Below are 15,150 nucleotides of genomic sequence, written 5' to 3'. Positions count from 1 at the left end.
TTACMTCAAAGTTTGCTTCTGATAGAGGAAAAAAAGGAACCTTAGAGATAATTGAAGCTATGTTATAGAGGGATTTCATATTCAGCTTTTTTTCCTGTATTACTACTGACAAACTGACATGGATCCCATGACCTTTTGGTCTGCCATTTGTGTTCTTCTGCTTCCGGAATGTGGAATAGTGGCCTGGAATTCCTGTAGAGATGTAGAAAGCGCTAATGAAATGCAAGATTATTTAAATTTAGGTAATCTATTTTGTATGGGATTGCTTCAGAAATGTATTAGAAATAACATAGTTTCCTGCTAGTCTGTTTGTTTTAATGTGAAGAATTAATTGCATCCTTGTTTAATGCTTTCCATTCTGGGAGGGTTTTATGCTTGTAAGCCTTCCTTACCCAAACTAAATGAGAATATTTTTTGGCCTACAAACATTAATCACACCTTGGAATGGTTGTACAAAAATTTATCAATCCCTCTAAGACAGTGCCAGTCATAAAATAGATAAACATAATGTTACTGTGTTGATAAACATATTGTTACTACAAACCTGTCAAAACAATGAACGCCTCCCTTGTGGTTTTTCAGTATGAAAAACTTTGCACAAATATATATTGCCAGCTATAATGTACAATTTCTACAATGTTGTTATTCAGAGCAGAATGTGCATAGACTTGTGTCATCCTTCCCACGCACATCATCTGATGCCCAGACATGCCAATAGATAAAAAGCTATTCAAAGGTATATAAGCCTCAGCAATAATTGCCAATTTAGCTGAAGGGTTAACTACTTTTCCCTGTCTCTTTCTACCTTCAGGGATTCGGTAACGTGGGCTTGCATTCTATGAGATACTTGCATCGTTTTGGAGCCAAATGTGTTGCTGTTGGAGAGTTCAATGGTTCTATCTGGAATCCTGATGGGATTGACCCAAAGGAACTAGAAGATTACAAATTGGTATGAAACTTAGCAGAGAAGAAGTGGTTTAACTTTTGTTGGTTTTGCAAACACTTAGGATGACAGTAGACTGGTGTTAATTTCTAATATTTAGATCATGCTGCAATTAGTACTTACAAAATGGCTCGGGAATGTTGGTTCTTATTCCTTTCTCCTTATCCCCATTATGAATGTAGGTGGTTAACACTAACTGATCTTGTGGCTTTGGCAGTTAGTTTGCTTTATTACATTGTACATTTTTTACCTTTTGACCTGACTCTCTGTAAGAGGGCAAGGGTTTGCATGTGCACAGGCTAATTATTTTGGTTTCAGAATTGGAGTTTGTGCTTATTTTGCCTTTCTTGTGACTAAACTAGGAGGGATGCCTCAAGCAAGTTCCTGAAGTATTCCTGACTGAGAATCATAAGCATATGTTAAGACTTCAAAGCACACTTCCTGCTGTTTACTTACCATTGAATGTTGCTAAAGAAATGAAAGCCTGTCTGACAGATGCTAAAATATGATCTCTTATGTAGAGTTCTTAAGGAACTTATTTCATTTGTCATCTTTTAAACAGGGTGCCTTTGTTCTTTTTTACCCCCTTTCTCAAAATAATGAAAAGATTCTCTCACTAGACAAAGGCCATCGATGTAGTGCTAAATTTTAAAATGGTACTTTTCAATCTTATGCAATGCAACTTGTCCTGTGCTTAGCAGACTGATGGGTCATTTCAGTTGTTTGAAAACTATTGCATTTGCCTTGTATTTTAAAGAGTTGAGAGGGACTATACCTTTTTACATACTCCAGAGAGCAAACAACATCAGCATCTTTGCCCAGAGAGCAGTTACGCCTCAATCATGGGAACTTAGACTACTATCCAAGCTCTGTGGGCTGCTTTTTAGTACCTTTTCTAAGTAAGGATAGGAATTATGTTATGTGCTGTCTTACTGGTACCATTTCTTCTCCCTTCTCTCTCTTTTAAAAAGGTTAGAAGATGGGAAGGAAGTAAAACCAGTACACACACTAAACACACTCTGGTTTGTCTCCTTCAAACAGCAACATGGGACAATCATGGGCTTCCCTAAAGCACAGCCCCTGGCGGGCAGCATCCTGGAAACAGACTGTGACATTCTCATCCCTGCTGCCAGCGAGAAGCAGTTGACTAAGGCCAATGCTCACAAGGTCAAAGCAAAAGTAAGTTGGAGAGTTCAAATGCAAATGAAAAGCGGAGAAAGGCTGTTTAAATGCTAGTATTCAATAATTAGTGTGGCTGGAAACGTACACCTCTGAATCAGCAGTTACTCTGTTGTGATTCCTTTCAGATTATTGCTGAAGGTGCCAATGGGCCTACAACCCCTGAAGCTGACAAAATCTTCCTGGAGCGCAATATCATGGTTATTCCTGTAAGAGTCTGTTTTTGATCTTTGACTTTTGTTACAGGAGTAATGTTTCCATAAATCATAGCAAAATGCTATTTATTGAAGATCTTTATTAATAGCCACTCATTCTCTTAAAGAGGAGTAGTGGGGGGTTTTTTTGTTTTTTTTTTTTTAAAGAGTACCTCTGATGTCTGGGAAATGGGTATTTAGTATTGCTTAAGATTGGTAGCATTACCTAAAGATCTCACTGCAACCGTAAATGCCCACTCAAAGATAGCTGAAGGCTATCAATGAAGGCTATGTCTTCAGAAGGGAGAACAATCCACAAGTTTTTCTTAAATCTGTAGTTTTCCCTTTTGGAGTATTAGCTGACATTTGCTCAACTAAATAATCCACTAAAGACAGAGGAAGGCAGAGTAAATACACCAGCTGTTTGTCTGTAAACATCATGTCTGTTAGTGATGCTCTGACAGAACTGTGTATCATAGATTGATAGACTAAATGTTGCCTACAGTGATAATTTGAAAGAATAAGATCTATTCAGGAATAATGGTATCCCTTTCCCCAAAGAAAGGGTATCCCAGTCAAGTAAAATATCTGTGAAGAGCAGCTGATCTTCTGGCCTTTGCTAATTGAGATGGCCTAAGGATGCCCTGGTTTTCTTGCTTGAAAACTTGTGCTAAAATAAAAGAAAGCAGTCAAACAAGCACAACTCTACTGTGTTCTAAAGTCAAGTCCACTTTTAAGTCAATAGAAGTAATCCCTGGACTCCAGAAAAGCATGAATATTGTCATGTAAGAGTAACTGGATTGTCTTCTCTACTGCAATTTAAACTAATATTTTTGCTTACTTTTCCTAAATACAATTCAAGACATTACTGTTTCTGTGCAGGATCTTTACCTGAATGCTGGTGGTGTAACAGTATCCTATTTTGAGTGGCTGAAAAACTTGAACCATGTCAGTTACGGCCGCTTGACTTTTAAATACGAAAGGGATTCAAACTACCACTTGCTCAGTAAGTGCTCGTTCCGTTTTCACTTGCCATTTAATTGAATTGGTTAAATGAATTGCAACTCAGTTAACTTAAGTTAAATGCATACTTTTTCAGTTATTACCTTGTAATTCATAAAGTGATGCTTTTTTCAGTTTTGTGAAAATACCGAATACAAACTCATATGTGAAATATTTAGTACTTCTTAATAAACCTCTTACATCTATGTACTTGGTATTTGAAAAGTATTCAGAGTTTTGAGTGGGTAACGTTGTTCTGCACACKCAACAATGGCGAATTTCTGTGAAAGTCAATAACATAGTTGGTACAGGCACTGTAAAAATTGGCTTCTGACCTACAGCTCCACTTGGGGCCATTGCGTGTGCTTCCCAGTTTCTGGGCCAGAATACTGACTACACGGAGAGAATAAGCTTCATGAAAAAGAGCAACAGGATTTCTCTCCATTTTTAAATGAAATTTGTGCAGCAAAGGGTAGTAGGGGGATATGTGAGAATCTCAGGACAAAGTATTTTGTCTGAGGCTATCAAATTAGGAATGTTGGTCCAGATTGCTGTCAGCTTTCTGAAGTTGGTAAGGGAGGATCAGTAAGATCCACAGTCCGCTTACCATCTGACTTTGTCCCATAGCAGTATTACTGCAATATTGATACTCATATTGGAGGCATTCACCTATAAGACTATAGGATTAATATCTTGCCTTTTTCTTAGAACACAAAAAATAAGATGACCCTCCACCCCCCACCCCCAACCCTGTATTCTGCATTTCATGCCTTTGAATGCTGAAAGTCTTCCAGGGCGGGGGGCAGGGGAGGACACCTATTCGAAACACATTGCTTTCCTTGTTGGTTACCTTGCCTCTGCTTTTTCCACTTTCTAGTGTCTGTCCAGGAAAGCTTGGAAAGAAAATTTGGGAAACATGGTGGAACTATTCCAGTTGTGCCTACAGCAGAATTTCAAGATAGGATATCAGTGAGTAGTTGCTGTGTTTTTTGGCTGTTACTGTAGCTGTATCCTGGTGTTAAGACTGCAGTCTAAATCTTGCCTTTGTAGTTATTAGGGAGGGTTTTGCACCAAGGTGCTAGTGCAGTTAGCTATGTGGCCAAACAATTAAAGGAAAGGATTGATCTAAACTGCTCAGGAGAACTGGAAGTGGGCTATTTTTTCTTTCTTGAGTCCAAAGCAAAATATCTCCAATATGGTTAAAAAGCTACAGTTTTAATATAGACCTTGCTTTGTATTGATAACTGCTTCATAGTGTTAAATCCCTATTTAGATTACAAAAAACTCATCTCCTCTATAAAAGTACCAAATACAGCCTATTTTTGTAACAACACTATAGAATGTTGGATATTTATCTTCTATTACTATCTCAGATTTCAGAAGCTGTTAATCAACTGAGAATGCTTGTTGCTATTTTTCAGAGTGACAGACTGGTATCTCCCTTGCTTAAACAAACGATATCAAGTGTTTTTCTCCCCTCCCCCCCACTTTTTTTTTTTAAACAGGGGGAATTCTCTTTGCAGACCAATAAGGACACCACTAAAAAAAAAACTGAATCTTTTATTTGCTATGGCATATTTGATATTTCTACTGGCTAGACTAATAAACATGTAGGTGTCATTAATAATTTCTTTGATCCCCCATGGCTATTAAAGTTCACGGAGCTTTTGCAGAGGGAAATTGTGCCTCAAACATTACTAGAATTAGTTCTGGAGATGTTGRTACAGTTTGCCTGGATTTCCTAAAGGCTTTCAACAGGATCACACACCACAGAATTTGATATGCTATTTCTATAACTTCAAGGTAATACAGACAAGACCTGACTGAAAAAAATTTAGAATGTTCCTCTAAGATTTGAACTACTGGGCAAAAAATGTCAGATGAAATTCAATATTATCTAATGTATAGCAATACATGGTGGGGAAATTTTCATATAAAATGACGGGTTTTGAGCTCATCCATTTTTATTCCAGAGAAAGATCTAGAGGTAACAATAAAATATAAGTTTAGAGTTCCATAGTAATCACAAAGCAAATCCAGTGTTAGGAAGTCTTGTGAAAGGAAGAGAATAAAACTGACTATAATCATGCCACTGTATAAATCCAGAGCACATCTGCCTTCTGAATTCTACATGCAGGTTTGGTGTCTATCTCAGAAATGTTATAGTTCTGGAAAAAGTCCAGAGATGGAGGATAAGAATAATCAAAGATATGGAAGCTCTTCATTAATGGAACAATCAACTAAGCTAGGTCTTATTAGCCTGAAGTGGTCCTGGGACAGAGACAGTAATCTGTAAAATGAGTGATATGAAATAGAATAGATAAGGATAGTTTGTTCACTGGAAGGAAGAACGAGGTAATGTCAAATAAAACTAGTGGAATGAGGCTCAAAATGAACAAAAGGAGGTAGTTCTTAGTACAGCAGAGTTAATCTGCAGAACACCTTCCCATGGGATATATGGAAGCTAAAAGGTTGGTGGTTTGGGGTGTGGGGGGGAATATTCACAATTTCAGGAGGAGATGGGACAAGTTATTAGCAGGAAGAAGGGAATCCAGTACCTCACCTACTAAAACTAGTAAGCCATGCCTCCTCAGGAAGAAATCAAGGGAAATGCATATAAACTTAGCCACTGTCAGATGATAGTAATAGTCCTTTAGCCTGATCCAGTATGAGGCTAGCTTGTTCAGAAATGTTAGACTGAATGAGTAGCGTGGTAAATGGGTTCTGTGGCCTAAAGTAATGGCTGTGACCACTAACACAAGCCTTAGAAACTGGCCTAGTAACTTCTGCATCCAGCCCAAATTTGGATTGGAGGGATAGCATGTCTTTTGGGAAGCCAGGTCTTAAATTATTAGTAAATTACAGCTGTCAGGATGATGGAACACTGAAGCTGATACTCAGTCATCCCAACTCAAGCTATTTATTGTTCTGTGCATTTAAATTTTAATGGGAACAAAGTTATTCTGGAGTTGTTCAGTGCTTATACAGTGTTAAGTATATGAACTGGAGATCCCTGCCCTTCCTAAAACTTGTCCTCAAAATAATTGCAAGTAGCTTCTGTAGGATATTAGGTCTTGGGAGCTCTTTTGTTTAACATCTACTGTGTGTTCTGGAAGCTAAAAATGGTTGCTACAACATCAATAAAGAATTGAAACATCATGCATGCGGTTAACGTAGCTAGGCATCTAAAAAAATTCAGTGCTGAAAAACTTCAGTGCATCTGAGGTTTTAGGATTGAATTGACCATAGTTAGCACTTCGAGTAACACAGTAAAGTTGATTTAGTTTCAAGTCTTGCATCAGTCATTAAAAGAAAATGAGAGCAAGCTTCAATAATTRTGAGAATCCAACATGTCATTGTCCTTAATATATGACTAGTCCTTTTTTGTATTTTGGATTAAAACCTGATTTTATTCCCTGTTCTTGCAGGGTGCATCTGAGAAAGATATCGTCCACTCTGGATTGGCTTACACAATGGAGCGTTCTGCCCGGGTAAATATTGCATTGATAAATGTCCTTGTAGGAAAAAGAGAACTTAAAAGTGGCTTTGCGGCAGTAGTCAAACATGTTGTGCAGAACTTCCTTGCAATAAAAGGAGTAGATAAACAGTTCACAACAGTGGAAGTCACTGCGAGTATGAGGTATTCCTGATGCCTGCAGGGATGGCCAGCTTTAACTGGGCATAGCAGACGTTCGTTACAGACTAATATATGAAATCAGCAAGTATTTTCTAGTAGAAGCTGTAGCAATTAGAAACATGTTCATTGTCCTCTTGTGCCTAACTGATGTGGGAGTGCTTTACTTCACCGTCACCAGTTTTAGGTTGATCCCTTTGTACAGTGTTTTTAATTGGTGGGACAAAGACTAATGAAATTTCTTGTTTGCCCCTGTATCTGAGGTACAGATGGATCCAAGACCTAGAAAGGAGCAATGGGGAAATCTGGGAAAGATCTTCTCCCTTTTAGGTCTCTCATGTAGGGGGAAACAAGAAATCTTAGACTTGGTCTTCAAAGAATCTGAACTCTGATACTAGTCTAGGGGCCCTTTATACTCCTGCTTGGATCTTCTAAGTAAAATCTAATGTAGTTCAAATGGAGAAACTTGCAGAAATCATATATAAACCTTTTCTGTTTCAGCAAATCATGCGTACTGCCATGAAGTACAACCTCGGTCTGGACCTGAGAACAGCTGCCTATGTCAATGCAATTGAGAAAGTCTTCAAAGTGTACAATGAGGCTGGTCTGACCTTTACATAAACAGGCCATTACCGCTCCTTATTGTATCCCTTCTTTCTTGCCATTAATGTACCCTCTTCTTGAAAAAGCTTATCACAAGTTTACATGTAACCACAAAAATTTCTTTTCTTCTGACATTATAGTGGATTCTATTCTCAATTAGTTTCAGTCCAAACTAGTTTTTTTATATAATAAAAATCCATGGATTAGGATATTGTATACAAGTATGTATCTGAAGATAACAGTTCATCTGCACTTGTGGGGGCCATTCTGGGTATTTCGCCTACAAAACAAAATGGTACATTTTATGTATGGAAGAGTGGTCTCGCCACCTGGGCCACTTCTCAAACTTCAGATCAGATACTGTACTAGATGAGCGTTTAGCTCACTATTACTTCATGCACTTTTGTTTAATTATGTAATTTTGGCTTTGGCACTTTCAGTAAGGCCTTGTATGATCAATGCTGTGGCATTGTCAAAGGAAGAATGGGCCTCCAGCAGGGATTAACTTCGATAGGAGTCTAATTTTTATTTGTAGTAAAGCCTCAGGCCTGATCATCTTTAGGCAATGTTTTTTCTTTAACTGTGCTGCTGTTATAGGGCTGCCTTTAATTGCTTGTTCAAGCTAGCTTGCCTATCACAATGAAATATGTAGAGARGTGACAGAAACTAGTATTTTTATAAGCTGAAACTATCAGGCAACTCTAATTTGGTTATGTTTTTAATCAAGCATCTATGTAACTATTCTGACTACAGGTTGTTTCCTTTTTTTTAAAAAAAAAAAAAGGGATGGTCTGAATTCAATAAGTAATCCTAAATTTTTAACATTATTTTTCAGTCTTTTCCTTTCTAAGGCTTTCTGAAAATTAGATATTGTCTCAGTGAACAACTAAAGTGAAACTGAACCCCAAAACAGTTGGCCAAACTACAGAGGAGCTAAAATGCTGCTATGAACTTAATCCACTGTCTTAACACACAGCCTTCTTATTTTTGCCTTCTTATTTTTTCGTCATCTGGAGGTCTTGAATGTTTTGAGTATGTTCAAATGCAACAAAATGGACCTTGACACAATATTGGATCAAGCACAGTTTTTAAAGTTTAATGCTTTTGTCCAGTGGAGTCCCAYTGAAGTGCCAGGTGTTATTTATGTAATAAATATGAATGTTTTTTTTAAACGACAATTAGTCCCTCCCAGAAACTCATACTTTTTTTCTAACTAACTACTTTGTAACTGCATGACATAACCTGGAGAAAAGAGCAGTTATTAAAAAAAAGTTGACCTTTCCAAACCTCCTATGCTGGTGTATTACTGTTTTCTATTTCACATACTAATAGCTTTCAGTAATGCCAAACAACTTGTGAATCTTCACAGCACCCATATTTATTCCTTACATGACTACTGATAATATATGCTGAGTTATCACAAGGTGCTCACTAAACCACATCTTTATCTCATGAACTTGCTTGTTAACAAGACTTCAGAAGCTGGATATGTTTAGTAAATCATTTCAGGTCTTTGCAGCGTCTGGAATTTGTGTGAAGAACTATTTTAGTAGTTAGCATGGAGCAATAAACCTGTGTGATGCATTTAACTAGTGGCTTACTCCATCATATATGCTGAAACCCAGGGTTATGGCAGTACTTTCAATTGCCAAAGTGCAGTATATTTTTGCTGCCATTTATTAAAAAAAACAAAAAACAAGCCTTTGAGCATGAAAAAATTACTGTGATCAAGGTGTGGTTCTCTAAACAAAAGATCTGTATCTTGGATCATATATTTCAGTAGAGTTTTTACGTAAACATTTGCTGGATAGCAAAGTGAAATTCAAGGTAAGATTGTATACCTCTGAAATTGCAACCTACTTCCAAAATTTGCAGGCTGTAACACTACAGCAAGTAGCTGCATTACACAGAACAGAAAGACTTTTAAAAGCTCAGCTGGATTAGGTCAGAGGATTCCTGTAGCTAGTGGGATGGTTGAAAGCAAAGTAGCAGTAACAGTGAAGAGACTTAGCTAATTGACTGTATTGCTAATATTGTTCCCCCATGTCCCACTGCCATTTCCTCTCCTTCCCCCTGTTTAGTAGAGTGCCCCAAGTGTGGCTATACATACTTGAAAAACGGGACCCTTTCAGTGTTGAAGCACTCTTAAAAGGATAGGGAAAGCTGGCATAGATGGCCAACTGGGATCTCTTCTACCCCCTACTCCAGAAGGAAAAATCCAAAAGCTGGAAGGTGCCTAGCTTTAAATTTCCCATTTCATGAGCATCATGTAGTCTCATAACTACATGGTAATGCTTGTTTCCCCAGAAGATGCTGAGAGCAAGCAGACCTACCACCAGGCATGGTTTGACCAAACCTAGAGCTGAGCCCTTAGTGTGACTGGATTTTCCCCTTGTACAACTTGATTGTAATGTTTACTGATCTGTTATTAACAGCATCTGTTTTGGAGCCCTGCAAAGCATCAACTGAGCATAACTGAAGACTGGTGTATAGGGAGAACTTGTGGTGCTTCCTGTCAAAGACCTGAGACTCTTGAGGAGGTTGACCTCAGAATACAGCACGCCAGCTGGTTTGCCCTTTGCTTGTAGTTAAACATGAATCAAACCATATCAGTGAGTCTACATGTCCGATAGCTACACCACCATTTCGGGACAGGGTATGTTAAGAGCTATGCTGTTGCTGGGTATGACAGTATTGCTGAGCTCAGTCCTAACGCGATCAGACAACTCACAATGAAATCACATGTTCCTTATCGCATTTTGCAATGTCATACCTGTCACACAACTGGGCAAAAGCAGCAGAAGGGCACACAGAGGAAAAAAAAAAAAAAACAAACAAAAACAGTAAAGCTTCATATGGTTTTGCTAAGAGTTAGTCTAGTTTCAGGATGTGCAGAGAGCAAAGCAGCTCCAGCTTTTTCCTAACCACTGCAGAAGAAAGCAATGTAGAAGAAAGAGAGGTAGACTGAAGTATAACCATACTCTTCTTCAGCTACAGCTGTAGCTCGAATGAGGTTTTTGGCTCAAACTGCTTGGGGAATGCCCTCCCTCCCCACGTACATGCACACACACTAATCTGTTCTCTGGCTAACGTCTCATTGTCACTGCTTGTATTCACTTACATGCCACTAAATAAACATTCACCAACAAACACGGTAGGATGTTTTGTAGGGAGTCGGTCAATACTTGACGTTGGATTTGAGCACAGATTTGAAACTGCTCTGAACCATGCCGATTACCTAGAGCACTGTGTGTCTGTGTACGCGTATGCAGTGTCATGCCACCTATTTAGCTCATTTGCGTTGGACAGTGTCCCAGCATATAGGCTTCCTGCAAGTGAATTTCGTAAGGCTGACAACCACAATGCTCAGGGTTACCTGCCGCCTGCAAGCTACTACATGCAAAAATATTTATCATACAGAAGTACAAGAAGAACATGGATTTTTTTTATTTTCAGCCCAGGAACAAACTCAATACCACATCAGTGATGACAGCTGTCATTGTTAGAAATAAGCTCTGGAGCAATGATAATTCCTGCTGTAATTCCAAGATGCCAAGTGAGTAACCGCTAAACAATTCTGGTACGAACTGGTGAGACTGCAGTATCTGACTCTTTGCGGATTGCAGTAGCAGGTTATTTCTTTCTCCTTGTTCTCTTTATTTGAATACAGACTGGTACAGCCCAGTCTCTCACTTTCAGCTCAAACCTGATCACTTGCCATCTCTTTTTGCCTGTGTCTGAGAGGAGCCAGGCGAACGTGGTAAGTTACTCCACTGCCGTACTGTGTGCTGCATCGCACAGCAGCGCTTTGCTGTGCAGAGCTGTCGCAGTTACACCCAATGATCCAGCTCAGGCAGTGGCAGCACTACAGCAGTGTCTCGTGCTCTGCCGGCAGCGATAGGGTCTGCTTTGTAGCAAGCATTAGCTTGAGCATGAACACGGTGCTGTGCTGCAGTGGCCACACATACCTTAAACACACCTGAGTCTGTATCTGCGCAATAGCTAACTCCAGTATTACGGATAAGACCAGAGCTGTGAGTACAGTCGCAGAAATACGTAGCTGCTTACCTTGTCTTGAAGTGGGTGTTGCAAGTGCTCAGCTTTCGAGAGACTTACACGCATGGGAGCACGACTTAAGCCCAAAGACAAAACGAGATGAAGATCAGCTCGCAAGGCCCCCATTTATGTTGTGCCCCCTCCAAACTTTCCCTCGGCTCATAAAAACGGAGGCAGCGTTTGGCTGCGTTAGTCGTGTAGCGCAACTTCCGCGGTCTGCTCCAAGAAACACTCCAGTCTTTCTAGACCACGACAACAAATGTTTTTAATGGATGTATAAGCAAAGGATTCCTAAAGAATACTTGCAAGCCATGTAGATTTTTAAGGTTTTTATTATTATTTAAGAGTACATGTCATCATAGAAACAAAAATTTCAGTGGTGTTACATTATCTTCACTGTCCAAAGCTTTTTCCCCAGGCGGTTGCTTGATTYGCTACATTTTTCACAGCTTTTTCACCAGTCTCAGCCACTTTGCAGGCTTCATCAATAGCTTTAAAGCAGGAAAAAAGGTAACTGTAGCATCACTGTGATATGGTCCCCTTTCCCACGCGCAGCAAGTGGGAGGGGACACTGATGGGGAAAGGGATGGGAGGCAGGAGAAACTGAAGGAGTCCAGGTGTTGTAGCACCGTCTCTGCACAGGCAGAGGAAGAGGCTAAAGAGGCCTCGGTTGCTTTTCGCAGGTCAGCCCTGGCCCTGCAGCACGGCCGCGGGAGCCGAGAGGCCGCACGCGACGCAGGCGCACTGCTCGCTCCCAGCCTCTGTGGCCACCGAGGGCACCGCGAGGTCTCGGGCCCAGAGGCATCGCAACAGAGTGCCGGCAGCCTCTTGCAAGATGATGGGTCTTGGGGGGTGGCAGAGGGGGGAAACCTGTCTGGGATTTCACTGAAGTGACAGGACTGCGATAAGCAGAAATATTACTCTACCTTTCTGACCAGCATCCTTAACCTGGTCCACTACTTGCTGCACAGTCTGGCCCGCTGTGTTAACTGGGATTAGAAAAAGAAGTGTAAATTAAACAGTCTTCACCTTTCTCCAAACTTAGTAATTGCATTGCAGGAGGGATCCCTAAATGTTTCAGTACAAGAAGAAGAAAAGTTATTCCTTAAGGATGATCTCTTTGATGCAGTGGAAGAGAGATGCTATTAGGAATTTGGTTGTAGTTCCCCACTTTACCATGTAGTTTGGTACAGACTAAGATTATGGAAGTTATTGGCATCATTAAGGTATCAGGAAATAAGCCCTAATGGAGAATCAGGTGCAAAGGTCTCTCCTTTTACTGAAACTGGACAGGGTCTGCAGAGACCCATCTTGGGCAGCTTTGTTGGGAAAGAGTCTCTGCCAGCTGCATTAAGCTTGCTGCCTTGAAGTGCCTTGCTGGGACCAGCACATGGGAATTTAATGTTCAGTCTAATATTTTCTCTTTTATCCAGAAAAAAAATTATTCCTTAAGAGACCTAAGTAGTTTTAAAGGTGTGGAGGAAATGTTCAGTAGAGGAGACATAGTGATGGCATGAAGAGCAAAATATAAACCTGTCTTAAAGTGGAGGAACTGCAGCCCTAGAAAATACTAATAAATATTTGGGTGGTCAGCCTCCAATAGGGAGGCTATCAGATCAGGGAAGCCTTGCTTGCAAGAGCTGCTCAAGGAAAAATTTGGGTAAAGGGCCTCCAGTTGAACCTGTATTTGTTTTATTCATCCTGCCTCCAGTTAGGACCTTTTAAAACCATCTGTTCTGCACGACAGCCACCGAAGGGCGGGCGGCCTGAACATACCCGGTGACCAGCTACTCACGAAATAGGATGTGAACATTGCGTAAGTGACAAATGCTGAAGAAGGACGGCATTTAAGTGGACTGGGAGTGTCTAAAACTTCAAAGCCCCCCAGGCTTGCGTTGAATGGCTCTTCAACAAGAGCTGTTTCATAAGGGCTGTCTCGTAAACCAGCGGCCTGTCTCACCATRGGTTTGTAAGACACTTTTTACAGCTTAGAAGATGCACTAATTATCATCATGCATCATCTTTTGATGTAGTTTACTAGTTGGTGAATGGCATATGCTGATCGTAAGGCGTGGGCAAGGAAAATGCCTTTCCTATTGCTGTAAGTTCATGGCTCTCTGGCCTTTTTAGAGCTCTGGGAGAGGTGCTAATTTTAGACACTTGCAAAGACCAGTTGTGCCACTCAACAGAGCAGTGGCTCATGGGGCTGAGCCTCAGGGCACACGCAGGCACCACAGAAGCAGTTCAGCGACCATATAATTAACAACTGCAGATCCCCAGTTAAGAGTCTTGCTCTAGTTTAGGAACCRGCATAAGCCCCTCCTGTGTTTTAATTTAAGCGGGGATTCGGCGGGTACCTCCGTTTATAACGCTTCCAAGGTTGCGTGCAATACTGGGAGCGCAGTCGCAGGCGTCCAGCATCACGGGCTGTTTATTTACTAATGCGCAAATCCTATAGGCAGCACTCAGCAGAGTAAGTGGAAAGCCTCCTACGTATTTGCTATTATCCTTGGAAAGGGAAGAGCCCTGAAGCTCACGGCCTGTCGTCACCCAGGGATGGCAGAAGCGAGGCCGGTGCCCGTGATCTTGGCTGGCGTTTCGGGTCCCAGCACCAGCGGGCAGAGGCGAAAGCTGTGTGCGTGGTGGCGCAYGCCGGCCTCCCGGCTGCAGAACTGGGTCAGCTTCGAGGGCTCGGGGAAAAGGGGAAGGACTGCTGCTACTCAGATTGGCTGTTGAAGTTTGTTGACTCTTAAACACTTAGTTCAGTCAGCTGTACATTGAGGAAACCACTCAGCTCCTTCAAGATGATGAACACTGCTTCTAAACCCACACATCGGTCTTATAGCATAGGAAACAATAAATAATGTCCCCTAACATCAAAAAAATAAAAAATAAAAAGGGAATATAAACCTCCACAAAACATGCCTTTCTAGGGCTGCTGTACAGCAATGCAAAAAAGGGAAATTTGTTTAAAAAAAGTTTATATGTAGTGGTTACCTGCAACTGCTGAAGGCCTGTTTGRTTTTCCTCCATGCTTCAGCATAAAAATGGTTAATTTAAGAATCCACCCAAAATCTCTGGAAAGGGGGGCAGTGGGTGTGTGATTTTGGGGTCTTTCATCTTTCTAGCCAAGGATAATAGTAAATAAGTAGGAGGTTTTCACTTATTACATTAAGCACTGCATATAGGATTTGCACATTAGGAAAGCGTAGAATATATACAAACAGGCAAGCAGGTACCCAGCTGAAGTCCCATAAGTAACATTTCTACTGWGTTTGAAGTCACTGACAAAACTCCTGGTGTCAAGAGTTAACCTAAAAGTTGTGTAAAGGAACAGGAAACACAGTCTCAACTACTCATATATTACAGTAAGCGCATGCAGATGTTTCAGGAATCGCATCAGTTAAAAAAAAAAAAAAAAATCTCTGTTTTATAAAAGTACATGTTTCACAGCAATGTTTTATATTAACATCTGTTCCTTAAGTTGAAATAGGGGGTTATTCTTGTGCATACAGGATCCGTAAGAACGAGTTACTTTA

At 40.5% G+C, this 15,150-nt stretch overlaps 2 protein-coding genes across 2 annotated transcripts in view; one reads left to right on the top strand and one right to left on the bottom strand.

The window, feature by feature from the left end:
• GLUD1 (glutamate dehydrogenase 1) overlaps positions 1-9,144 on the top strand; it is a 30,838-nt gene extending 21,694 nt beyond the window's left edge. The window contains exons 7-13 of the mRNA XM_026069958.1: positions 812-949; positions 1,985-2,122; positions 2,251-2,331; positions 3,199-3,322; positions 4,196-4,287; positions 6,747-6,809; positions 7,454-9,144. Of these exons, the coding sequence (XP_025925743.1) occupies positions 812-949; positions 1,985-2,122; positions 2,251-2,331; positions 3,199-3,322; positions 4,196-4,287; positions 6,747-6,809; positions 7,454-7,573 (756 nt within the window). The 3' untranslated portion in view covers positions 7,574-9,144. The remainder of the gene's footprint in view (positions 1-811; positions 950-1,984; positions 2,123-2,250; positions 2,332-3,198; positions 3,323-4,195; positions 4,288-6,746; positions 6,810-7,453) is intronic.
• Positions 9,145-11,975: 2,831 nt separating this feature from the next.
• The window catches only part of LOC112968109 (adipogenesis regulatory factor-like), a 4,084-nt gene continuing 909 nt past the window's right edge, over positions 11,976-15,150 (bottom strand). Inside the window, exons 2-3 of the mRNA XM_026069975.1 lie at positions 12,538-12,600; positions 11,976-12,102 (exon numbers count right to left, since the gene is read on the bottom strand). Of these exons, the coding sequence (XP_025925760.1) occupies positions 12,005-12,102; positions 12,538-12,600 (161 nt within the window). The 3' untranslated portion in view covers positions 11,976-12,004. The remainder of the gene's footprint in view (positions 12,103-12,537; positions 12,601-15,150) is intronic.

Source organism: Apteryx rowi, unplaced genomic scaffold (genome assembly GCF_003343035.1).
Source record: "Apteryx rowi isolate R43461 unplaced genomic scaffold, aptRow1 scaffold_30, whole genome shotgun sequence".
In the NCBI taxonomy this organism is placed as follows: domain Eukaryota; kingdom Metazoa; phylum Chordata; class Aves; order Apterygiformes; family Apterygidae; genus Apteryx; species Apteryx rowi.
This window is presented reverse-complemented; position numbering and strand designations above follow the sequence as displayed.